General features: G+C 33.4%; 1 protein-coding gene across 3 annotated transcripts in view; it reads left to right on the plus strand.

The window, feature by feature from the left end:
* Positions 1-27,277, plus strand: part of KCNT2 (potassium sodium-activated channel subfamily T member 2) — a 250,958-nt gene that overhangs the window by 16,882 nt on the left and 206,799 nt on the right. For all 3 annotated transcript variants that reach the window (XM_032318559.1, XM_032318558.1, XM_032318557.1), the window contains exons 3-7: positions 2,654-2,702; positions 5,163-5,222; positions 12,581-12,655; positions 14,229-14,312; positions 16,817-16,911. In XM_032318559.1, the coding sequence (XP_032174450.1) occupies positions 2,654-2,702; positions 5,163-5,222; positions 12,581-12,655; positions 14,229-14,312; positions 16,817-16,911 (363 nt within the window). The remainder of the gene's footprint in view (positions 1-2,653; positions 2,703-5,162; positions 5,223-12,580; positions 12,656-14,228; positions 14,313-16,816; positions 16,912-27,277) is intronic.

Here is a 27,277-nt window from a genome sequence, read left to right on the forward strand (position 1 = left end):
GGTTGCCTGTTTCAGCATTCTGTCTCCTTTGTTTTGGAGATGATCTAGAAATGTGCAGATCAGTCCCTACATTCTTTTTTCATGATAAGTTCATTTTATTAAAAGAGTTTGGGCACTAGCTTTTTACCAAAATTTATACATTATTCTTCTATGTATTTACCCAATTTAGTACTTAGTCAACTCGTGGAAAAGATGACTTTCCTTTGGAGAGCTCACTTCACCCTGCAATTTATATATTAGAGTTTTGCAGAAATATTTTTAAGGATTATGAAACCTATTTCACACGACATAGCCTTGTCTAAGAAACAGCTTTTCTTTAAGGTTTTATTCAAATTTAAGAACCTGTGGTATTTCAAGACCTAACAAAATAGAATAACATCCCAGTGCAAAGAAAATGCTATTTATTTGATAACTAGCTTTAGTACCTCCACATTAAGTATTAATTTCTCTTTGAAAATGCTCTTAAACTTTTGATTCACAACGTATTTTATAATTTTCCAGAGATTGCTATTTACTTATTTAGTAATTTTTATAGCATATAATTTTGATCTATGAAAAATGTCCATATCCCTCTTTACATATCTTGTCACTGAGAATATAAGATGTGTTTTGGACAGGACAGTATGGCTGAACTCATCAGCCATATTTTTCTCTTTATGGCATCATCCATTTGTTTATATTGATGCCTAACTTACTATAGGTGTGTGCTCATAAAGACATTGGGATTATAATGGTGAGGAAAATAGACATACTGTCTCATCTTAGGGAAACTTGCAGTTTAATGAGAAGACAACTATTAAGGAAATATATATGCAAATAAATGTAAAGTTATGACCTACATAAATGGCAGAAGAGGTCTGGTGAGTGAGATCACCTAAGAGACTAGCTGACTACGTTGATTGTTGATTGATTGGCTGCTTCAAGGAAGGTTTTCCTGAGAGAGAGTTGAGCTGAGAGCTCTAGGATAAGGGAAGAGTTCTTATAGAAAAGGCTGGGATAGGAAGGGTCATGTCACAGTTGAGTAAGTTTAAGAGTGCCGCCATTTAAGAGTTTTGCCCGACAAAAGCGTAGGGCCAATACACAGAGGTGTGATGTGATCTAAATCACATTTAAAAAGAATCTGTATTTGTAATTTGGAGGAAAAATGTAGAAGGCAAAAAAAAGTGTAGGTTCCTACTTGGTGGGTTTTTGCAAGAATCCCATTTGCAAAAAAATGGTAGATTGGTTGAAGTGGTTGTGGTAGTAGAGAAGGAGAGGTAGATGCATTCTACAGATATTTGGTGGTAAGAATTGAAAAGATTTGATGACTGATGTCATTTGCATCACATTTTTGTATTTGCAAATACAGGAGAGGAAAGAATCTAAGATGATACCTAAGTTTTTGGGTAACCAGGCTTGGTGGAATTTGGTGCCATTTGCTGACAGGTATAAAATGGAGAGGACCAGTTTTTGAGAGAAAGGTCATAGGTTTGGTTTGGATCAGTTGAAGAGATCAGTTGTCTAAGTAGATGTGACATTCTGGAGTTACACAGTACTTCAGAAGTTTAAGGCCATAGGTAGTTTCTTTGAATATTATTTTAAAGTTTGCAATTCTTTTTAAAACTAGAATTTTAGAAAGTTTATTGCTCTTTGTTATTATTTAACATATTACCAAAAAGAAATAACTTAAATATTTAAAAATACATTTGATACTTTATGGGACTCCTCTAATACTTAATAGCTTTAAAAAGTGACTAGGCTTTGTTCTGTTTTGTAATATTTTTATTTGCATTTTTTTTGGCAGCTTAATATAACTATTCTCATCATCTAATGCATAGATTATATTGCTGTGTATGACCTTTCATTAATCAGCTGTACACAAAATAATGTAGGCAATAGTGGTGTATAAGTTCAAAATTTAACTAGTGGGGGCAACTGGCTGGCTCAGTCAGGAGAGCATTGACTTGATCTTGGGGTAGTAAGTTCAACTCTACATTGGGCGTGGAACATGCTTAAAAATATATATAACTAGCTGTATTAGAAGTATATGGTGTTTTTTTCACAGAGTATAAACAATTTTTAACATCAGAGATGATATGATTTTTAGCAGATATTTAAAACAGTCACTCTGTCCCACATAATGGGTTATGCTAACCTTAGTTACGGATATTCTTGGTGGCATACTGTTTTATACAAACCCAGATCTGAAATATTAATGTGCTCTATGAGTTACTCACTTTATTCTGATTATTTATGCTGTTGACTTTGTATTCCCTAAATATTAACAGTGTTAAAAATAACAAAATCATTTGAGTTTGTGGAAGACTCTTAAGTGACTTTTCCATCGAGCATTGACTAGTAAAGGGTTTGAAGTTTTTCTACCTTGCCATAATCATTCCTTAGATAAGGGTCCATTATGTTTTTTTCCTTTATTAACATGAGAATAAAAACAAAATTACAAAGAGTTTAGAAATAAACCATTTTCTATTCCTCGAATAGAAGTGAATATTATCAAAAAGAAAACAGAAACAATATAAAGCTTTTCTAATTTCAATTTTGAGATTTTATTGCCTTTTAATGCAGCAGTATTTAAATATTTCCAACTTCAATTAAAATTTTAAGATGAATGCATTTTTCATGTTTTTAAAAACTAATATCTTATCATTTTTTATAGGTCTCATATCTTTTGGGTGAACAGAAGTCTACCTTTATGGGGCTTACAGGTTATGTACAATTTTGTTCTATCCTTCTACTTCTGGCTTTGTTCATATTTCATAGAGAAATACTGTTGGAGAGAAAACTATTGATATTAAAACTGAATTTGTTTTATTGCTTAATTAATCTTGATGCATGTCTTGGACAGATGTTTTTTTTCCCTATCCTTGTGTTTGCCTGAGCCCTGCATTCTACCTTTTGAGAATTTCCTTCTGATCAGGATTAGACTTCAGAAAGTTTTTGAGGGTTTGGAGAAAAACAGAGTAAATCCATGTATTAAGGCACCACAAGTTCTCAAAATGACTCTAGGTATTCATTTTATACAATCCTTGAAAAATTCATCAAAAGCCCGTAACCGTGTTTGCTCTTTTACTGTATTTATAGTGTCTGGAACTTGTTAGAATCTCAGTAAATAATTATCAAATGCATAAACAAGTGAATGAATGGCTCATATAACCAATAGTGAGAGCTTGGTTTCTAAAAAGATAATTGTGTAAATAAAAGGAAAAATATGTTCTGGCATAAAAGGAGTCCTGAAGAAAGAGTAAGAAATGAGAGGGAACATGTCTGAATTATATTGTTGGGGTGTTCCCTAGAGTCCTCTATACCTCTTCTTTGTTCCTTTTTTCTGTTGAATTTTACACCCAACAAACTTTTTACACATTCCCATCTCTCTCCTTTACGTGTACTCTTGTCTCTCTCCAACAGATACTTTTTTACTTTTTTATTTTTCAAAAGTAAAAGTTCTTTAAAGAGTACAGTCACTAAGATAAAAAGGTCAAAAATTACAGATTGGAAGACAGTTGAATCTTGGAAGTAATGGAAAGACTCTAAAACCGACTGTGTATAACAGCCTCTAAAATACTTTAAAATCAAGTGTTTGGTTTGTTTTTTAGTCATTAGAATTGTTAAGTCTGTACATTTTAAATGTTATAATGGATTAATTTAACTATTTATGCATTGTGTTTATAACTATGAAATCAAGTTTTTACTGTCTCGATATTTCATACTTTTTTTTGAAGTAAAGTTGCATTTAATTTTTTTGTACTGATTTTCATTGCAGTCATTAAGTACAAATACCTTTTCAAATATTTAAGTGTTCACTAAAAATGTAGTCTTTTAATCTCTAGCTTGATTCCTATATTATTCTTCAGTGAGATACACTTTTAAAGTAAGTTAATATTTTTAAGAATAGTCATATATGGCCTTGAAATACATTTTCAAATTGCTTTTATCTGATAATGATATTTTACAATAATAATAATAATATTTTCAAATAGGATTTTGAGTAATCCATGCTACAAATGTTCTAGAGACCATCTAACACTACTTATAGAAAAAAAGCATGGATGATTATGATTTAAAGGACTTGTGGAGAACATTTAAGAGGTGTGCATTTTATATCAGAACAATGCTTGGCTTCCATATGTACTTCTGAATATATTTTACTTGTATTGCCATGCATTCATATGCTTTTTTATTGTACTTCTGTTTTAATATTCACTTTAATCAAAATTTTCATTCCAATAGGAGTTAAAATGTAAAACTCCAGGGTATCTGCCTTTCTTATGCAGATAGTCTTAAACCTCAAAATCTTTAAACCAATATATTTGTTATTGGAGTCATTTCTTGTTTATGCTTGCTTATTTTGCTTCTATTCAGCTACTCCAAAGTGCTGAAAGTACTTACTACAAAATAATTTGGATATTTTTTCTAGTTACCTTTTCTGTTGCAGTTACAACCTTTTGGTAGTTCAGCAGCAGAAATTGTATATTTAATAGAGAATGTAGAGAAAGGTGGAAGCTTGTCCAGGCCATGGTCTTCCAGCTGTGAAAGAGGAATTGGTCTGTGAAAGAGGAATTGGTTATGACGTCCATTCAAATAAAATCTGGTCGTATCTTGAACTGTTGATGTGGACTATTTTGTTTAGTATTCAAGGATGTTGCTGTTTCATTTTGTTTGAGGTGGGTGACAGGAGAGAATGTATCTCTCAAGTTGAAGCTTACATTCTTTTATTTTCTGAAAGGAACTGCTGTCATTGATAGATGTTGTAGAGGTGGTGGAGGTGTTGCTGGGAGAGGATAGTGTTTGTGGTGGTGCAGTTGTGTGTGATTATGCATATTAGGAACACACACAAAACGACCTATTCTCTACATACCATGTAAACTCCAGCCAGTCTGACTATTCTAATTCCACATTTATATTTGAGATAATAAAAGTATTTATTAAGGAGTATTAGAAATACAAAACTAACCTGTAGTGTTGGGAATGGCTTGCAACCTGCCACCTGTATATAGAAGTTAGAGTGCCACATAATACCTCCTTATGTTTATATCTGTATATTATACAGATATATACATAAATACACACATATATGTCCATATTTATAAAGTTAATAGTATTATAATCATGAATATATTTTTAAAATTTTATTGCATCTTCTGATTAAGGTACTTTTTTTTTTTCAGGTTTCAGTGGCATTGATAAGTCTGTTTGAAACAATACTACTTGGTTATCTCAGTTATAAGGTAAGTTATTTTAATTGGAAGTTTTTGGCTGATAGAACACAGTACTAGCATAAGCCAGTATTCCTCTATTTATAATTTATACCCTGGGGTAAACCAAGTTCTTCCTAAACCTCTTTAATTATTTTGGGCCTCTGTGGTATGTGATAAAAATCTGTAGTATAATAATATTTTCCTTGGTGGCTTAAAATATTTCCCTAATTCCTGTGCTTAACTTACCTATTATATAATGCTTATGTGAGGCAAGCAAATGGAATGGTCTTGCTTTTAATTGTTCTTAACTTCTTTTCCTGATCTGTAGAAAAAACATTGAGGGAACAAAAACATGTCTTCTAGGCATTATTTTAATGAATTGTTTAATTTTTGGTGAGGCTTTGTCTGGCTAACACAATTTAACAAAATTTATTGAGTCCATATTTGATGAGGAGCTCCATACTGTGCATTGTTCTCTAGAAAGGGCGATAAGCAGGAGAAAATTATGCAGATACAAAATGCAAATAATAATAATACAAAACAGAATAGTAGGTACTTCCAGTGAGGAGCAAATCAAGTCCCATGGGGGTAGAGAGATGTCTGATCATATGATGAAAAGAAAATACTTGACTGAGTTAACAGAGCAGAGTCCTTGAGTCAGTGATTTCAATAAGGAAAGATGAAAAGACAAGACATTAGGGATTTATAGAATTAGCAAAGGCATAAAAGAAGTAATGTGCATATAAAATTGGAAGAATAATATAGAAGTTTAGGCAGAATATGGGAGGGCATTTGGGAAAATATTGGTTGGGAAAATTTGGCACAATATTTTGAGAGCCTTGTATAGCAACATATAATGGGAATTTGATGGAGAATGTTGAACATGAGAGGTCTATAATTGTAATTAAGTTTTAAGAGTATTAGTTCAGAACATCTGTGCAGCACAGGTCAGAGAGACATCACAGAGAGAGCCATGTGCTAAATTAAGACACAATTATAGGAAGGAAAACTGGGAATGAGTTTTTGGCTGGGTCAATAGAATAGACAGAGTTGATGCAAGATGAAATATAAAGGTAGAAACTAAAGAAATCATCAACTAATTGGCAGAGAAAGTTGAGGAAAAGGCACGATCAAATATCACTTTAACATTTTCTAAATTCAAATGATTGGGAACATGGCAATAAAACTTAGAAAAATTACACCAAGGAAAAATCAGATTGGAGTCAAGATAGATATAATAATAGAAACAGTTTGTTTTGGAAATAGTGAATTTGAGGAGCTTATGGATAGATAGGTAGACATGACATGTGGACAACTAAAAATGAGAATCTGGAACATGCAGGGAAGAGAGATTTAAGATGGGGAGGTTATTTTCACAGAGATGGTGAAGGAAGCATTTAAGTGTCTTAAGTATGGGACAATAACCAACGGAGAACCTAAGGTTCCTTTGATGGAGGTGCTTCACTATGGTTGTTGGAAGAAGGACAGAGTAATCAGGGAACACAGAGACATAAAAAGAAAGGTAGAAAGACTTTGGAAATCATTTGTTATTCACTTGTAAGAAACCAATTTCAATGGCATACAATTAGGAGTAGAAGTGCTAAATGAAGAATGTTGATTGACTGGGATAGGGTCACTACCATAGAAGTGGTCAAATGAGGCAGAGAGGATTGCCCAATGATGGAAAGTATCTGCATCCTTTAGAGAAACTAGGTAGAAAGGACTAAAAAAAAAAAAAAAAAAGATGGATGAAGCAACTTTTACACAAAGTAAGAATGAATAAATTAAGTATTTGGTAGCTATTTATGGCTTATAATTAAGGCAAATTTGGATAGCAGAAACTCAATGAGATCCTCCTCTGAAATTAGATTTTTTCTTCAAATTAGATTTTGAGAAAAATTATAGAGAGGTACGCAGAAATGGATAGTGCATTAGCAACTATATACATTCTAATATTGTTCTTGGATACGTTAGGTTGTAAACTACCAACGTTAATAGCAAATCAATATTTATTTTTATATTTGTTTACATGTATATACAGATAATGTTCATATTGTATATATTATATACATATATATAATATTTAAAAGCAAATTTAATACAGTAATCTGTAAGCACTTTATAATTCTTGAAATTAAGCATTCTACAATAAGCATGATGACTTAATCCTTAACAGAACAGTTTAAACAATCGTGGAGACTGCAGGTTTCGAAAAAAACAATGAATAAAAATCATTTTAAATGAGCAAAAACTCTGTCAAGTGCAGGTAGAGGTTAGCAGATAATGATTTAAAAATCCCTGACATCAACTTATTGAATCCTCCATCCTACAGAAGTGCAGGTCTGTACTTAAATCATCATTCCATTCATGTTTATAGCTACTTGGCAGAACAACCACGGGATCGCCCAGCAGTAAAGTTCTTATTCTTCTGTTACCATAAATATCCTCTATGTCTTTATCAACTGCTTTCAAAATAGAACTCTATTTATACACACACATTCATTAAATCAAAAGGAAATGAAAACAAACCCCAGCATAATTTCCAAAATTCTGCAAACAAAAATCCAACATACCTAGAAGGCTTCTGTTAAATCTACAGTTCTTTTTTCTATAATCACTTTATAAAAAGCAACAGTTTTGAAATTTTAACACATGATGGGCTCCATTCTGGCAAAGAACAAAGGATTTGACTAGGACTCCTAGACACCCATAGATACTGGTGATTCTTCTTCTTCTTCTTCTTTTTTTCCCCCCTAAGATTTTATTTATTTTTAAAGAGAGAGAGAGTGCAAGGGTGTGAGTGAGAATGGGACTAGGGGCAGAGGGGAAAGGAGAGGCACAAACAGACTCCCCACGGAGCACCATGACATTAGGGTCATGACCCAATCCAGCGGAAATCAAGAGTTGGTTGCTTAATGGATTGAGCCACCCAGATGCACCAATACTGGTGATTCTGCTTCTGGTGCCATGGAGATGGTGAATCTAATTATTTTTCAGTTTATATTTAGAGATACAAAATAAGACTATCTTGGGGTTACTACACTATTTTAAATTCACTAAAAGAAGATAAGTTATCAGCCTTTTTAGTTTTGTCTTTACATACAGGTTTTTTTTTTTAAAGATTTTATTTATTTATTTGAGAGAGAGAGAGCGAGAGAGCAATAAGAGAGACCTTGAGAGGGTAGAAAGTCAGAGGGAGAGGCAGACTCCCTGTGGAGCTGGGAGCCCAAAGCAAGACTTGATCGGAGACTCCGGGAACATGACCTGAGATGAAGGCAGTCACTTAACTGACTGAGCCACACAGGCGCCCATACAGGTATTTTTAATATTGAAGAAGAAAGTGTTTTAAAAAAGTTCCTGGGTACATCTTGGTCTAACAACAATATTACCATACATCTTATAGTTTTTTGAGTGCGTTTTAGAGGTACAGAGATAATTGTTACAACTTCCATTTTTATTCATGATAAAAATAAAGCCTGATACATTTTAGAAAAGTATCTATTTTCCTGCATTTTTATCGATTAAGGAAATTTAGGTCCATACCAAATGTTATAAAATGGTTGGATTAACGATTATTTATACTTTATTGAATTCCATAAGAGAAACGTAGTTCTACACACTTAGAACAGATAAAGCTACCTAAGAAATTATTTTTCTTCTCTCTCTCTCTTTTTTTAAGATTTTATTTATTTATTTGACAGAGAGAGCAAGAGAACAGAAGCAGGGGGAGCAGCAAAGAGAGAAAACAGTCTCTTGGCTGAGCAGGGAGTCTGGCATGGGGCTGGATCCCAGAACCCTGGGATCATGACCTGAGCCAAAGGCAGATGCTAACCGACGGAACCATTCAGTCGGTGCATTAACATACTTCTCAAGCCCTAACAGGCAATGAAACAAGCAGTTCTGTAACATGTTATTAACACTTATCCAGGAGATTAGTGGTAAAGGCATAGGGAGTGGGGCATTCCAAGCAGTAGGAGAAGTGTGAGCAGAGTTATAAAAGTATGAAATAGTCTAACTTACTCAGAGAACTGTATAAAATTCAGTATGGATGAATCTGTGGCTGGATTCAAGATGGAAATAGAGGTATAATAGATACAAACAAGACCAGTAACCAGAGTCCAGATTATGAACCTTCATATAATCCAAGGAATAGTTTGGATATTATTAAGTTGGTAGTGGCATTTTAGAAAGAATCTTTTGGCTTTAATATAGAAGATAAATCAGAAATTAACCAGATTAAGTCAGATAACACTTATGAGACTCTTAATTGTTTGAGAAAAAAATCCATGAAATAAAATTGATGTATTACAAAAGGAAATGAAGAGAGTCACCAGAGATATATAACATTTTTGTTTACTATGAACTAAAGTTATCCAAACAGTATCTCATAGCTAAGAAAACTAATATTAATCTTGCTGTGTATTAATAGAGATATCCTGACATATCTCCAGTGGTAACTGTTTCCACAGCCTTCCTTCTCTTGCTGGTCACATCAGTCTTTTCCCTAGCAACAGTCATTGACACCAAAGAAAGAGGTACAGTCACCAGTAAAAGCACACCAGGAATGGAATAAGCCAAATGTTAAGCATTCAGTAAAAAAACAAAACAAAACAAAACAACAACAACAAAAAACTGGTGAATGAAATGGTAATTTAACATGCACACCCAAAGTCAGTCATAACTGCTTTATTGAACCAACTTGACTTAGCACAAGTAGGAAAGGTCTTTAGTCCTCAGACACTTTTCCAAATCCACACATTCTCCTGATCCATGCTGATCAGATGATATGTTGTCAAGGTCCCAGAATATTTGTAGTCTCCAATCACAAGGCAAATTTCAGTTTAGTATTTTAGAAATTATGCTCAATATATATAAACATTTAAAATTTTCATTCACTTCAAGACTTCAGCTTAACCTTGGCTCAGACCTGTGTGGGGCGGGGAATTCTTGTGAGGTTATCAGTCATTCCCACTTCCTTTCTTATTTAATGTTGCTGATCCTGGTCCCTCTGGGGCTGAGGAGGCACAAGGAGTGAGGTCAAGTCAGCGTCTGGAATGAAGGTGCCGGACTGGCGCAAGTAGAGAGTTTTGTGTTGGGTTGCTCTGCATGACAGACACAAGTAGGGCTGCTGTGGTCTTCTGCAGACCTTTTACTGGTGCTCCTTGGATGCTTCAGTGCCTCTTGCTGGCCACTAAGACTGTGACCTAAGCCATGGACCTCTGAGGTCCACCAGTTATTGAAGTCTTGTTTTTTTTTTTTTTTTTTAAGATTTTATTTATTTATTTGACAGACAGAGATCACAAGTAGGCAGAGAGGCAGGCAGGGAGAGAGAGAGAGAGGAGGAAGCAGGCTCCCCGCAGAGCAGAGAGCCCGATGTGGGGCTCATCCCAGGTCCCTGGGATCATGACCTGAGCCAAAGGCAGAGGCTTTAACCCACTGAGCCACCCAGGCGCCCCTTGAAGTCTTGTTTTGCCTTCAGGTGCACCGCCATGCCGAGTGTAAACTCCTTTAAAGTGGCCGTAGATTTTATTCTTGAGAGTGTCGTTTGGTTCCCAGAAAACAAGTACCTTTGTCTTAGAATTGGCGTCATTGCGGCTTGCTCTCGTTTCAGCCCTCTTTTCTCCTGGCACTGTTGTCTCTTCATGTTTAGATGTCTTGGGCATGAGCCAAATACAGTCTCTATGTGTGAGCCGAGCTCCCAGAGTGGTTCTCTTGAGGAAGCACCAAAACATCACTAATATGTCAGTACAGTCAGTACAGAGGGTTTCTCGTTGCTTCCATTTCTTCCACCTGCTCCCCTTACCACTTTCTGGATAGCCTGGAGATGGTGAAGAATGACATTCAGCAAAACGTATTACCTAATATTTGAGTTCATGGTTATTAGCCAGTCTGGAACCTTGCTTTGTGATGTGGTAGTATCTTCTATTACTGTAATATTTGAAGCCTTTGGGACCTCAAGGAAAATCTAAAAAAGTTCCTAACTTTGAAGCCAGTATTATAAGATGACTGGAAAATACAGGGACCCAGATTTCAAATTGCTTTTCTAATATGGCGATCTCTTCAAAGAAGAATAAACTGCTGTAGGGAGTTCTGAGTTTTTTCTTTTTTTCTTTTTCTTCTCCCCCCCACCATTGGACACCATTTAAGAAAGTGTCAGTGATTAACCTGTTTATATCAGAGACAACTTCATGACTGTGTAGTATACATTTGCCCAGGGCTATACATTTAGAAAGGCCTGTGCTTATTTTTTTTTTTTTTTATTAACATGTATTTCAGAAGTACAGGTCTGTGATTCATCAGCCTTACACAATTCATAGAACTCACCATAGCACGTACCCTCTTCAATGTCCATCACCCAGCCACCCCATCCCTCCTACCCACCTCCCCTCCAGGGCCTGTGCTTATTTTAATATTCTCCTCTCAACTTCTGGAAATTGTTCATAATTTGTTAATAAGAAGCCCTGAATTTTCATTTTGCATTAGGACCCACAAATTACATCACCAGTTTTATTTTATTTTATTTTATTTTATTATTTTTTTTTAATTTATTTATTTATTTATTTATTTATTTTTATTTCCAGCATAACAGTATTCATTATTTTTGCACCACACCCCGTGCTCCATGCAATCCGTGCCCTCTATAATACCCACCACCTGGTACCCCAACCTCCCACCACCCGTCCCTTCAAAACCCTCAGATTGTTTTTCAGAGTCCATAGTCTCTCATGGTTCACCTCCCCTTCCAATTTCCCCCAACTCCCTAGATGTCCATCAACAGATGAATGGATCAAGAAGATGTGGTATATATACACAATGGAATACTATGCAGCCATCAAAAGAAATAGCATGGGGACGTCACCAGTTTTAATGAATACTGTAGTACTATGTGGGTTGGAAGACTAGAATCTAAATGATTGAAAAAGCCCTTCCTTTAAGTTTTAACATAGAAACAATGTTAATACCGAGGAACGTTAACAAGTATATATATTTACAAGCTATTTAACATACTTTATAGTTTGTGAATATAACTCATGTAGTAAAAAAATTAAGACTGAATCATTTTACTGATTCTGTAGCTTCTTTAATATGGGTATTTTTATTAGTAAGTTTTCTTCCATGAAATATTATATGATCAGAATGTGTTGTGTGCAATATTCCAGACGTACTATAAATGTTTGTTCTACTTCTTAAACTTACGAAAAAATTGAGAAAGTACAATTATATTGAGAAAAATACTCTTTAAAAGTCATTGCTACATTTTTATGTAATGATTTGATATTCTGTTAATGTAAGCATCCTTGCTGGAGAAATTCTGAGTGCTGTCTTTTTCCCCCTTTAATGGGATTCAATATAATTGACTTTCATTTTTATTTATTCTTTCTTGGAAGGGAAACATCTGGGAACAGATTTTACGAATACCTTTCATCTTGGAAATAATTAATGCGGTTCCCTTCATTATCTCAGTAAGTCCTAAAAGCATTTTTAAAATAAATAATTTTGTCATTAGACTTAAGTCTTTAAATCTAAATACTAATAAATAATACATTAGCTCCAATAAATGATTTTAGGCTTTGGTTAGGATCATGGTATTAAAAATAAATAGTAAAATCAGTTGGCTAACTGGATTATGAAATTAAATGAAAACAAATACAAATGAGCTTTAGTGCAATAACAAAATAAAATGCTTTTTCAGACATATATGCTCTGGATGTGCCATGTGAATAGGTGTTAATATTATCTAGATAGACTAGAAATTAATCACTCCATTTCTTGTCTATATTGCAGAATTTTTTTAAAAAAGTTATAAACTGACAAAAAACAAAATCAGACATGTAAATACAGAGAACTGATGGTTGCCAGAGGGAAGGGAGTGGGGGGTTGGGCAAATTGCACCCAATTTGGTGCAAGGGAGTGGGGATACAGGCCCAGGTATGAAATGAATGCCATGGCAATAAAAGGCATAGCTTAAGGAATATAATCAGTGATATTGATATCATAGCACAGATGGTAGCTACCCTTGTGGTGAACATGGCAGGATGTATAAACTTGTGAAATCACTAAGTTGTACATCTGAAACTCATATAACATTGTACATCACCTATACCCAAATAAAAAAAAATAGAAACGAAGTATTGATAAAAGTTTCTCATACTGAGCATATATTTTTTTCTAGCTTAAACACAATATTTACTAAGTCCAATTCTCCCATTAATAAGAAAGTTGCCAACAGCCAGATAATTAGCAATTTGCTTCTTTATCAAAGTTCTGTGGAATACCAATTCTACGATGATCCTGCTCAATTGCAGCCCCATAAATATGTAACAAGCACTTTACCATTGCAAAATTAGGTCTTAATCTGTATTTCATAGAGTTATGATAATGTCTGTTGGGGATATGCTTTCTTACACTTCCTTTGAACTTTATTTGGAAAATTATGAAAATAAGCAAATACTATTTAATAAGCAAATACTTAGAATAACTATAGTTATTCTAAGTGGCTTATTTCTGACAATTATTTTAATTTGAGTGATTCACCTAGAGGAACAACTGGAGCTAGATTAAATGACAGGCTAAGTAAATATAGTCCAATTGAATATGGTTCCCAATGTTACTTAAAATGTTTAAATCTGAAGAGAGTAAGTGGTAATGTTATCAAAAGGGAAAGCCTTCTCTCTCTCCTTATTCCTACTTTCCCCCTCCAGTTGTAGGGAAGAAAGAGGTGATGTCTATTATAAACTGTCAAAATGAAAGATTAATGATAGAATTACCATAGTATAGCTGACATTCAGCAGAGCTCAATTTTTTTCCTTTCTGCTTCTACAATAATTTCCCAAAGAATTTTTCCCTAAGTAATACTTAGGCCAATGAAGGAAAAGATTGGATCTTCTCCTTGCATTTCATTAATGAGTTTAAAGAATTTATCACATGCATTAAAAATTTTAGTCTTTATTAACTTTTTTTTTTGTTGTTCTACATTTTAATCTGCTGGATGATTTTTGCTTTGAGATAAAAGTTTAGTTTTGGTTTGTTTTTTAGATCTTCTGGCCTTCCTTAAGGAATTTATTTGTCCCTGTCTTTCTAAACTGTTGGCTTGCCAAACATGCCTTGGAAAATATGATTGTAAGTATGAAAATGAAGTGTAAATACAACAATATTTTCACCCTTCCATTATTTCTTACATACTTTCACTGCTTATATTAAACAGAAAGAGAAGATGATTTGAGGTCTCAGTCTTGTACTTCTCCATTTTTCTTTCTCCTATGAAATATAAACTCATACTGTCGTGATTTATATAGGTATAATTAAATTTCTAAATTGTTCATTTTTAAAAGAAATAAATTTATTTTAAATTAATAATTTAAAAAATAAATTTAGCATCCCAGTAAATAATTTCATTTAAATATTTGTAAAAATGAAAGAGTTTTGGTAAAATACTATCAAATAAAGAGGTATGTTATATTAATACTGAAGACCTTCAGTCTGCTTGTATTCTAATTCAGAGTAAAAACTTAACTTGGGGCTATCTTAACTTGGCCCATATTGCCAAGTCACCACCTTTGTAAGTCCCTGTGACCTGGTGAACAAAAACAGTTCCGATTTTCTAAATATCACCAGTCTAGAGCTACCAATAAATTTGGTTATTTGTCTTAAGAAGAGAACAAAAGTAGTTACCTTACAGACTTTGCTATAAGAATTAAATTAAACTACATATATGTATAAGCACATAGGTGTGTGTGTGTGTGGGGGTGTGTGTATAAATTATTGTATCTGGCATAAAAATAGTAAGGACTCAATACTTAGTTTTACTACATTGAAATTAAATTCGTTTGGAAGCAAACTTTTTTTCCTTTTAAATGTTTTGAACAGAAATGGAACACAAAAATTTTAGCCAAAGGAATATTTGTGTTGTATTTGAGTATTCACAATCAAATGAATGTTTCTAAACATTTATGTTAAATAACTATTGTAATCTCATGCAGATACATGTCCAAATGATAGGGGAGTATGACCTGTGGAATGGTTTGAAGAAATGTTGGGCTGTCTTCACTATCCCCCAAAAATACTATTTCACTAACTAAAGATTGCCTAAACTGCTAAAGAAAAAAATATACGGGGGAAAAAATAAACCTCTTTATACTAATTTGTGTTCTTAGTCAGTGGAAAAAATTTGCCTAACCAAGGGAGTCATTAGTCAGTCACCGAGAGTGAAAGTAGTATTTTGCAATATTAATTTAGGATTCATTTTCCATTGTGTTTCTGTATTTTCCTTCTCTTTTCACTGATTGGAGATATTTTTATTTATTTTTCTGATCATTATCACGTCTGTTAAAAAGAAAGTAAGGGATGAGAGGTTAACTTCTAATCAACTCAGTTTTTTGTTTTCTTAACAGTTCTGATGAAGTATGCGGTAGAGGAAGATAAAATAGTGGCTTATTGAGATTTTATATTGGTGAAGTGATTCATTGCATGCAACACTGACTTTAAGACAGTTAAAAGTTCATTATAAAATATTTGATATGAGCAGAAACCTACAAAGTATGGAAAAAACCTCTGAATCTACCAAGACTATAATAATAATTTATATCCTTCTAATATTTCCTATAAAAAATACACACATATCATATATGAAATTACAGTGTATGTTCAGTTTTATAATTTGAATTTTGAATTTTATTTTTTGTTTTTGTAGTACTGAATTTCATATGTCTTCAAATCATTTTTCATAGCTGCATATAAATCTGTTATATAGTTTTGATCATTTTATTTAACCATTTTGTATTGCATGTTTTAGTTATTTTAGTAGTAATGAACATTTATGATTTCATATAAGTATTATAATTTTGTAATAAGGTGAACATAAATATTAATTTTTATCTTTGATGCTTTTCATGTGGTCAGTTTTTAGAAATTAGGTTATTGAGTAAATACTGATTAAATTAATTAATGAATGCATGAAATAAAAAGAGCATGGCTGAGACCTGTGTTACCGAATCACCTTCAAGAAATTTTATAACAAATTACATGGGCAATATCAATCATTTCTGAGTGCTCATGTTTTATATTTTAAACAACACTGAGTATTATTATTTTTTAATGTTTTTCAATTGGAAACATAAAAAGTATATTTTTAATTCATTTATATTAATGAATTTAAATTTAAAAATTTTATTCATTGACTGTTTTGCATTTTCTTTTTCATGATAGATTGCCTGGCATATTTCATGTCGTTTTTCCTGATTCAGAGAATGAGATGTGATTGGAGCTTGACTTAACTATTACTATTAAAATTAGAATTTTTCATTAGAGACATTGCTCACTATGATAGGCTTTTTAGGAGTCAGTACAATATCTCTGCAGATCTTGATAAGGGGAGAGTAAACTGAAATTTGGGGCTTTGGTGGTCCCCCATAGTATTATCTTTGTAATATGAATGCTAAGGTAAAGTATATTTAGACCTAGGCAAAAATGGAAATATGAAGCTATATCCATTTAAAGTATATCCATTGAATGTGCACAAGATATATATAATATGATGAGGTATAATATACAATAACAAATGTAGTGAAACTCATGGATATGTAGTATTTTCAAAATTAAAATAGGCTTCTTTGGTTTTATTTTAGAATGACCTGCACAGAGCCATTCAGCGTACACAGTCTGCAATGTTTAATCAAGTTTTGATTTTAATATCTACATTACTATGCCTTATCTTCACCTGGTAAGACTGTACATACCATTTTTATTGTCTCATTTAATTATAGTTTTTAAATATACATCATTTTAACTCAGATGGCTAAAATAAATAGAGAAATATTCACTATAAATATAAAGAGTCACCTATAGAAATAAAAGTAAAATCTCTCCTTCAGTCTTACAAAAAAAACAAGAAGGTGCATCTATCATTTGGTATTGATATTTACTGCAACTTTGACATTTTCCCAAATGTTGTAAACAATCAAATTACAAGAATTTGTACTGCATGCCACAGTTGTCAAACAAAAAATTTTCTTTCAAACTGCTGACATGGAGATGCCCTTATCTTTCTACAATCTTCAAAGCAGAAACACTGTTGAGAAAACTGTCATTGCCCGTCACTGTCTCTCCCTGTGCCTTCCCTCCATGATGTTTTAGTGTGCAGTCAGGCAGAAAGCAAGGGCAGATCTCCTGACAAAGCAATGCAGGACCTGGTACTTTGCCTTATTATAGAAAACAGCTATTTTTTCTTCTGGGAAGTCTCACTTTGATGATTATAAAGTAATCCAGTGGGAAATGTTGTGTTACACATATGGATTCATATAGATCCTTAAGAGGAGAAAAAATGTGAAACAAAAAAATGAGGTAGAATAATATATCTGTTTTGCAGGAGTCCTAGATATTATATGTAATTGTGCTCTGTCCTGGATTTGACCTATCGAGAAAGAGAAAAAGTTAATTAGGAAGTACAAAATAAGAAGAATGCCCTCATATACTAGTACAATTGAATTAGATATAAATAGAGCTATAGATATATATAAACAAGGTAGAGATATTAGGTATAGCAACTACTTTGTATCAGTACTTTGTAGTTAATTCTTTATTAACTGGATTTAAAATAGGTTTTATTTCATACTTTGCATCTTGAAAAATAAATACAGTTTAAGACATTAAATGTCCTTAAGTATAAAATATCTCTCTAAAATTGACACAAAGCCATCTTATCATTTTAATCTTTTTTACTGCTCACAAATTGTTTTTATTGTTCACCTAGTAAACACCTAGCTGCATAAATATGAAATATTAAAAGGAATGATTTCCCTTCTAAAGTCACTAAAAATTCTTAATTTTAAGATAATAACATTATATTAATAGTTTAGGAGGTTTTTTTCATTTTATTTATGGAAAAATACTCCAAATTAAAATTTTTTGAATACCTGTGCACATGCTAATATTTCAAATGCTGGAAAATTACAAAAAGTGAACTGAATGATTTTTAAAATATTATTAGAGTATGTTAAATTTAGTAAAGAGGTAATTGAAATATTAATTGAAATATTATTAGAGTATGTTAATTTTAATGAAGAGGTAATTGAAATATTAATGCTGAGGGGCGCCTGGGTGGCTGCCTCAGTTGGGTGTCTGTCTTTGACTCAGAACATGATCCTTGGGTCCTGGGATGGGGTCCCTCTCTGGGCTCCTGGCTCCACAGGGAGTCTGCTTCTCCCTTTGCTCCTCTCCCTGCTCAAGCTCTCTCTCTCTCAAATAAATAAATAAAATCCCTTTCTTAAAAAAAGAAATATTAATGCTGAAATAAGGACAAATTATTTTTATCTGAAAACACTTTGCTCAGCACTTTTGTTTTGAAGACATCCTCATCATAGTGGTGGACTCTCTGCTCTTACTTTTTGCCTCTTTGTCGGTTTCTTGTGTAGTTTTTATTTTCTAAAGAAGCAAATAGACAAATTTTGCTACTTTCTCATGCCTAGGGATGCAGCAGTGCTAGATGCCTAGGGATGCAGCAGTACTAGATAATGGGTTTTTGTGATGTATATGAAGTGGCCATTATACAGTTTATTTATCATTTAAATTATTTGTGTTTTACTTTTTATTTTATCTGCTGTTGGAGTTGCTTTTGTTGTTGTTCTTGCGTGTTACTGGTTTTCATAACGTACATTATAAATGTGCAGTGTTATTGCTTTTATTCACGTGTACATCAATACATTTTTTGTTAATACATTTACATAAACATGTTTTTAAATTATAATACCTAAAACGGAGAAGCTGAAGTTTGATGTCTTTGTGTATTCTTCTCTAGCGTTCCAAGAGAAATGTCTCCATAAGTCATGACTATCATATGAGGGTAGAAAAAATCTTTTTTCGAATTCACCATCAAAACTGTAGTTATTGATAAGAAAAATATAAACGATGTTATATTAGTTATAATTCACAGGCTGTTTTAACAAAGAGTTATTCCACACAGACACTGTAAAATATAAATATACACAAAGGTTCAGCAATTTAACCAAATGGAAATGTGTAAGTAGTCTGTCCAAGAAGGTCACATCAGCTTCATATTAATGGATACTAAATTTCCTTAGAATTTGTTTTCTGCCATTCCCAAAACATGGTTTCTGTAACGTGGCTCAAGATGGCTAGTCTACTCTTGCCATTACATCCTGACTCCAGCCTGTAGGAAGGAAGAAGATAAAGCACAACCCAGAAATTACATGCATAATATAGCCCAGTATTTGCTCATATATCCACACATAGCTGATAGGGAGTCTACAGAAATCTGGTCTAGCTGGGAAAGAATTTACCCAGCCGAATGTTGTACTATCATGGAAGAGCGAAACCAGATACTGTGGAACAATAAGCAATCTCTTGCACTGATAAGTCATAAAAGCCCGTAAGTTATATCATTTGTTTAAAACTCAGGGCTATGCCAGTTTGGAGCCCATGGGCAACTTACTGAAATTATCCAGCTTTATTTGCCACATTATTAAATGAGGATAATATTAATTATCCTATAAGACTTTTGCCATACTTTTCTTTAATGAAGACTAAATTAGATATGCTTATACAATGTCCATCAAAGGATGTGGCATTTGGTATGAACACTCCAAAAATTTCATTTTTTTTCCACTTCAATATTCCATATATTCTGTATCTTCCGTATATAAGATGATTAAATTATGTGACTGCACAAAAACTAATTTGATCTAAAAGATCTAGGAATACTAATTTATTAATAATAATATAAAGCTGAACTGAGATGCCTAAAAATATATTTAATGGGACATATGAGGAAACATTTTCCTTCATTATAATGTATTCAGGTTTTCTGTCCTTTCTACTTATTCCTAATATTTGTTTCCTCTAGCTCCACTAAGTTAAAAGTTATGGTAGCATCTCCCTTTCTCTGGGTACCTTTACTATTTTATACTATACAAATTCACACACACATATACTCGCTCTCTCTCTCTCTGTGTGTGTGTGTGTATATATATATATATATATATATATATATATATATATATATTTTTTTTTTTTACATTGTGATGAGATTAGCCTTAATTACAGTTACATTATGTCATAGAGCAAGACTGTAAGTGCTTTTCCAAATCAGAATTTTTAATGCAAACAATTTAAGCCCCCAAAGATTCAGGAGCTAATATTTGATGAACTGGATGTGTTCATGAATTTCACAGTGTTAAAATTACCTGTTTTGGAAAGCTGCTCTATAGTTTTAAAATGTATCTTCTCTTCATCATGATTAACATTACAAAGAACTATCATTAAGCATCTGTCTACAAGAGATACATGCCAAACTGAAATAAAATTAAGCTGCTGACCCACTCTCTGTAGGGGATGTGCTCAGAATTGTTTTTCCTGTCATTGTAATGGAATTTGGACTAATCTTTCCCCACATCCGCTGTGTACCCCTCTTGATCAATAATGCACACTTCCAAGACAGCTGGGAATTGTGATTCAGCCTGTGTCTCTGTAACAAAGCAGAGGAAACTCGTACATCGGGAATCAAGCGCATGACTTTAGCTTAATTATCAACATATTCTAACCAATAATAAGTACTCTAATTTGTAATGCATTTGGTGTTTCTAATTTTACACTAGTAGGCTTATTTTGCACCTACTTTGTTTCAAACTGTAATTTTTTATTTGAATATGTATGTTTAGATATTTTCACATTATTTCATAGAGCTGTAACATCAAGATCTGAATTGTGTTCATGGGTATTTTGTGTTTTAGTCCAATGTAAGAAATTTAGTTTACCTTCTCAGTCTCATTTCAGGAAAAAAGAAATCCATTTATTGTTTAAAAACATGACCTAGTTAAAATTATTAACACGCTTAATTCAAAAAGTATTTGGAATCTTCTTGTACATCTTTGATTAACGCTTATTTTGATGCTCGGTGCTGAAGTTCTTGAACTCTATTTACTGATTTAACTCTTAAGGCAAACAGGAAGTGGACAGTGAAAAAATAAGAACTGAATTTTAGAGAAAGTATTAAACCATCATCTAATGGTGTTGTCGCCATCGTGGTATTTGGTCACTAGATTTGTTTGGTCACATTTATTTTGGTTTATTACCAATGAATGACAGAAAGTGTGTTTGTCTGAGAATCTGGAAACAAAGAATCCCCAGGTTTGTATTACACTAGAACATATAGAAAACTCTTTGTCCCAACTAAATTTTCCATAAGTGGGCAGGCAGATGTTAGACAACTAGAATTTAAACCATCATTGAGTTATGAGGGTAATGTATAGTTATTTTCAGACATACAAGAACTTAGAAAGTATGCTATCTACCTATTATTAAGTATGTACTGCAGGAATAAGAAAAGAAAAGGATAAAGCGAAAGGAAAAATATATAGCTTATGAGAATCCATGGTATATGCAATAGCAGCACCTTAGATCTTTCTCTGGGGAACCCCATTTTCATACTGAGTTGTATCAGAAGTGCAGTTGAGGGCTTATCCAGGAAGAGGCAGAGACACCATTTTTAATTTCCGTGACATAGATACCTAGCCAAAGGATGTTTTCATTTAGAAAGTGGGGTGAAGGGATGAGAGAAAGCCAAAGTGGTTTTGCCACAGCAATTCTTATGGTACAGATCAGAAACAGAGGCGCAGGGGTGCCTGAATGGCTCAGTGGGTTAGGCCTCTGCCTTCGGCTCAGGTCATGATCTCGGGGTCCTGGGATCGAGCCCTGCATCGGGCTCTCTACTCAGCGGGGAACCTGCTTCCCCTTCCCCCTCTGCCTGCCTCTCTGTCTACTTGTGATCTCTCTCTCTGTCAAATAAATAAATAAAATTTAAAAAAAGAGAGAGAGAGAGAGAGAGAAACAGGAGCACAGAGAGTTCCAACAAAGAGATAAACCTTACATTTGCGTAGGTCTACAACTAATAAAAAGCAGAGCTCAGGTCTGGGCATGGGCAAGTTGGTGCCAGAGCCCACATGCTTCCCTACTGCAATATTATTTGTATGATGTTCCAGAAGTCATTAACAAAAATAATAAACTAAAAAAAAAAAATTATGTTAATTTTCTCATTTCTATTGTGAATTTTTGAATTACTGTTTGAAGTAGACTTATAGTTTAGTTAGACGTTAGGATGACAAACTCTTACTTTTTAGACATTTTTGATTAAGGATAGAATACTTTGTCATTGCTGTCTCTTTTGCTTGAATAATTAGTTGCTTCAAATTCAGCAAGTTTCTAATTTTAGGAAATGTATATACAATACATTTAGATAAAATTATGACATATACATTATTATTATCTGTTTAAATTAGTTCCATTTACCTGTTCATCCATCTCACTTTCTGTATATCTATAGAGTTGGGAATATATTCAAGTGATTATATATGGATATAGAATTATGTATCATGTTTTCATCTCTCTTCCACCTACCTTATGCTATGGTTTAAATATTCAGAATGGATATGTAGACTTTTTGAAAACAAACAAAAACAGTCATAAAAATTAAGGAATGTGGGGTGCCTGGGTGGCTCAGTGGGTTAAGCCGCTGCCTTCGGCTTAGGTCATGTCAGCAGGGAGCCTGCTTCCCTCTCTCTCTCTCTCTGCCTGCCTCTCCATCTACTTGTGATTTCTCTCTGTCAAATAAATAAATAAATAAATCTTTAAAAAAAAATTAATGAATGTAAAAAGAGACTACAAAATTTAATACAAAATGTCAAATATGACTTGGATAATTCCTTCCCTTAATAAAGTGATTCTTATATTAAGCTTTTTAAAAATCCAAATACTCTGACTTCATCTTCTACTTACTCTTTGAGTCCCAACTTCTTTTTTTTTTTTCAATTTATTTATTTTCAGAAAAACAGTATTCATTATTTTTTCACCACACCCAGTGCCTCATGCAATCCGTGCCCTCTATAATACCCACCACCTGGTACCCCAACCTCCCAACTCCCCGCCACTTCAAACCCCTCAGATTGTTTTTCAGAGTCCATAGTCTCTCATGGTTCACCTCCCCATCCAATTGACCCCAACTTCTTTTTGAGTCTCAATTTTTTTTTCTAAGATTTTATTTATTTATTTGACAGAGATCACAAGTAGGCAGAGAGGCAGGCAGAGAGAGAGGAAGGGAAGCAGTCTCCCTGCTGAGCAGAGAGCCTGATGCAGGGTTCAATCCCAGGACCCTGAGATCATGACCTGAGCAGAAGGTAGAGGCTTTAACCCACTGAGCCACCCAGGCACCCTGAGTCTCAATTTTTAAATTGACGGTCTGCCCTTAAGTTTTTTTGAAGGCTATCTGAGTTATGGGAGATGCCCAAGCTTTATGCTTCTCAATGTTGGAAAAAAATTATAAATATACAATGTTTCCTTAAATATCGGGGTTTCTTGGTAGATTTTCATGATATATAAGAACAGAGAGTCAGTTTTCCTTCCTCACCATTTTATGCCCCACATCTCCTGGTCGGATATGTAGGATGCTTCACAAATGTTTGTAGTTGATTCACAGTAACATTTGGAGGTCAGAATTCCCAAACAATATCTTATCAACTGGAGATACTTAAGTATATTGTACATTAAGTATACTCAAGCCATGTATTTTGAGAATGTTTCTTTAAATACCATCTTTTCACAGTTAACTTTGGTGTGAGGTTATACACTCTCAGTGTGATCTATGAAGACATTCTAGGATTGTTGTTTCTGCCAAGGAGATATAACTGGGTAGCAAAACTTCTACAAATTTAATTGAAGAGAAATACTCTTTAAAATAATTTTTATAAATTTCATACACATACTGCATAAATAACTTCCAGATAAATCAAAATTTGGCTGCTAATTTTGTCCCTATAACATCTGAATTTATGCCTTGAGAATTTTTCTTCCTTTAATGTTAGAACTTGTAAGAACAGAACAATTTAATAAAATTACTGAAACTATCATCTCCTAGATCTCAGAAACAAATTGATTAAGTGCTAGAGGGCATTGCAATACACATACTCTCAGGCTTTTCTCTTCCTATCATCTTTCAGGATTTTTGTTTTTTCTTCTACTTCGTTCATTATTTTTTGTTTTTGTTTTTGTTTTGTTTTGTTTTACTTTTTTTGTTTTTGTTTTTGTTTTTGTTTTTGTTTGGTTCAGTCTCACTTTTGGTTCTCCCAACTAATTTAAATCCTGAGCCTCTTCTGAGAAGTGTTCATCATCCATTTATTTTGAAATAATGAAAATGCATGTTTGTGCATTAGGGTGAGGTCTGGTCACTTTTCATGAATTACCAAATTGCAGGGTATGTTGACTTCATTAATGGTTTATGGCATGATTCAGTAACCTTTTTTTACCAGATTCAAAGACAATGCCCAGGAGTGTGAGAACTTACTTGCAACAATAGAAAACTAGGTTTATTTTTACTTTAAACACAGAATTTCTCCCTAGAAAATGTAAAACTCCCAACATCTCAGATATCTTAAATTCCATGGGAATATTAAGTTTAAAGAGATACTCTATAGGAAATGAAAATGAATTGGTATTCATCAAGTAAATACGAAAAGTGCAAGTTCTTATTTGAATCCTAATGTCTGCACTACAAGCATGAAATCAAAGTGTTGGATTCTTTTAGCACAGAATGCCATTGCTTATTATGTTTTTTAAGTAACTGTGTATAGCAATAGGATTCATAGGGAGTCCATGGATACTTAAGGTTATTTATTTCTGCCATGTGACTTTTTTTCTCTGAAAACATTTTGCTGTACAAATTGATATTTACCAGGTGGTGAGAAAGTTTATAGTCTCAATATTTCCTTTCATTCAAATTAATGTTGTCCTTATAAACCTTGCCAAAGCTTGAAAGCTTTGTACAGTTCCCCCTAATCCACAGGGGATACATACCAAGATCCCCATTGGAAGCCTAAAACTGTGTAATGTACTGAAAAAAAAAATATATATATACATATATATGATCGAGTTCAATTTATAAATTAGGCACAATAAAAATTAACAACTAATAATGGAAAGAATAATCATAATAATATACTAATATTATGTAATATATATATGTAATATAATTATATATGTAATAATTATATATTATATTAGTATAATATACTAATATAATCAAAATATAAGAATAAAAGTTACATGAATGTGGTCTATCTCAAAATATCTTGTTGTACTGTACAACATGCCTATGTGGTGAGATGAAGTGATAGGAGTGACATAGGCTCTTGACATAGCTTTAGGTTACTATTGACCTGATGCAATGACAGAAGGAGGATCATCTGCCCCTACTGCAGAAACCTGATACCCCAGAAAGCAAAACCGCAGATAAGAGGGGACTACTATATAACCAAATGTATAGTTAACATTTTAAAAGAGGCAAAATTTAAAGAGCATTAATTACAAGTGATTGGTAATTAAGATGCTTTTGTTATCATATATAGGGTCTATTTAAGCAAATCAATTACAGTTTTTCAGTTTTAAGAGGGTAAAATGTTCAGATTTTGTTTTAGAATTGTGTAACACTGAAATAATTTTGTATGGATCTGTGTCAAATATAACACTGAAGAATGTTTTGTAAAGAAACAGATCTCCCAGTAGACTGTCAAATCCAGCATTCTTCACGAAACATGTAAAAAATAAACTTTTTCTAAAAGAAAAAAAAATCCGAAGGCTCACATTGAAACTTTTAAGCCAACTGTATTTAATTCATTTACATTCTTTTAATATTTGAAATTTATGCTTATCTAGTAAAATTTTCAGTACCTATCCTATTTTCCTGGTTTTTAATATTGTTTTTCTTATGAAGCAATATTAACAAAAATATATATGACATTGCAATAAGATAGGTTTGACCCAGTTGCAGGTTGGTGATGAGATAAGGTGATAAGTCTCACTACATCTGTTTAGCTCCTATCACACCTGCGTGGGGAGCTTTGTCATAAATTGCATAAGCCTTCCAAGTGCCCAGGATCATGTCTTACTTGAGTTCTTATCTGTGCTAAGAGCCCAGGTCCATGGTCATCGCTGTGAATGGTGCACTTTAAGGCCAAGAATTGACCGAGGACTCTCAAGTACTCAGTGAGTGCATTCTCCTCTGGGTCAAGCCAAGCTGTATAGTGAGTCATGTTACTTGCTGGCTCCTTCTTAGGAAAGATGTGAGAAACCATGACAAAAAAGTGATAGTTTTACAATCAATTAAATGTTCTCCATTCTGGTTCAGGCTGTATTGGAACTTTTTCATTTACCATGTGCATTTCACTTGGGTTGTTCTTCACACAGTTATCCTATTTTCTGTCAATTAGTATGGACTTCTTCAATTTCCATCTTAATGACAGCTCTTGTCACACCAGAGTGACTACAGAGTTGTTTTCTTTGGTAAGTTGTAAGACGTGCTTGCTCTTTGGTATGAATGATAAAAATTTTAAATTGGAATGAGATAATCCTGGGTCCATATTACGCCTTTCGTATTAACTAGTTCCATGACTCTACCTTCATATCACTTACTGTGTACTTATCTGTTTCTGCAGAGTGATCGATCTCATGTTAAGTGTTCCTACTGCAGTAAATTAAAAAAAAAAAAATAGAAGTGACAAAGTAATGACAAAACTGGAAGTCAGGTGTGGGAGAAAAAAATTGAAGGGCGATTTTGAGATTTGCATTTTGGGAAACTGATGAGTGTTCGTGCCATGTAAGAGGGTGAAGAAATCCAGAAGGAAACCTCAAGAGGAAACGAAATAGTCCATGACAGTTGAGTTGCTTTTTAGAAGCCTTCGTGAGGTGTTGAACAGCCATGTGTCTATAGGAGCCTGGAGCTTGGTAGAGTGGGTAAAATCAGCATATGGGTAATCGTGAAAGGAAGTTCATTAGAAAAGAGCATCTAGGGAATAAACCAAGTGGAATTTTGGTTAAAAACAAAGCAAGATAAAGCCATAACAGAGTAGTAAGAAGCATTGTATAAGTACAAATGGCACAATGTATAGAGACAGACTCTTCATTCACCTGTGTCCAAAAAAAGGTGGCAGTTTAACGTCAAAAGTAAAATCTAGTGAAAATGCCAAGAGAACTTGATAAGAATGTAATTGTAGCAGAAGATTTTAATAAAGAATCCTATCACTAAAATA

Source organism: Mustela erminea, chromosome 17 (assembly GCF_009829155.1).
Source record: "Mustela erminea isolate mMusErm1 chromosome 17, mMusErm1.Pri, whole genome shotgun sequence".
NCBI lineage: Eukaryota > Metazoa > Chordata > Mammalia > Carnivora > Mustelidae > Mustela > Mustela erminea.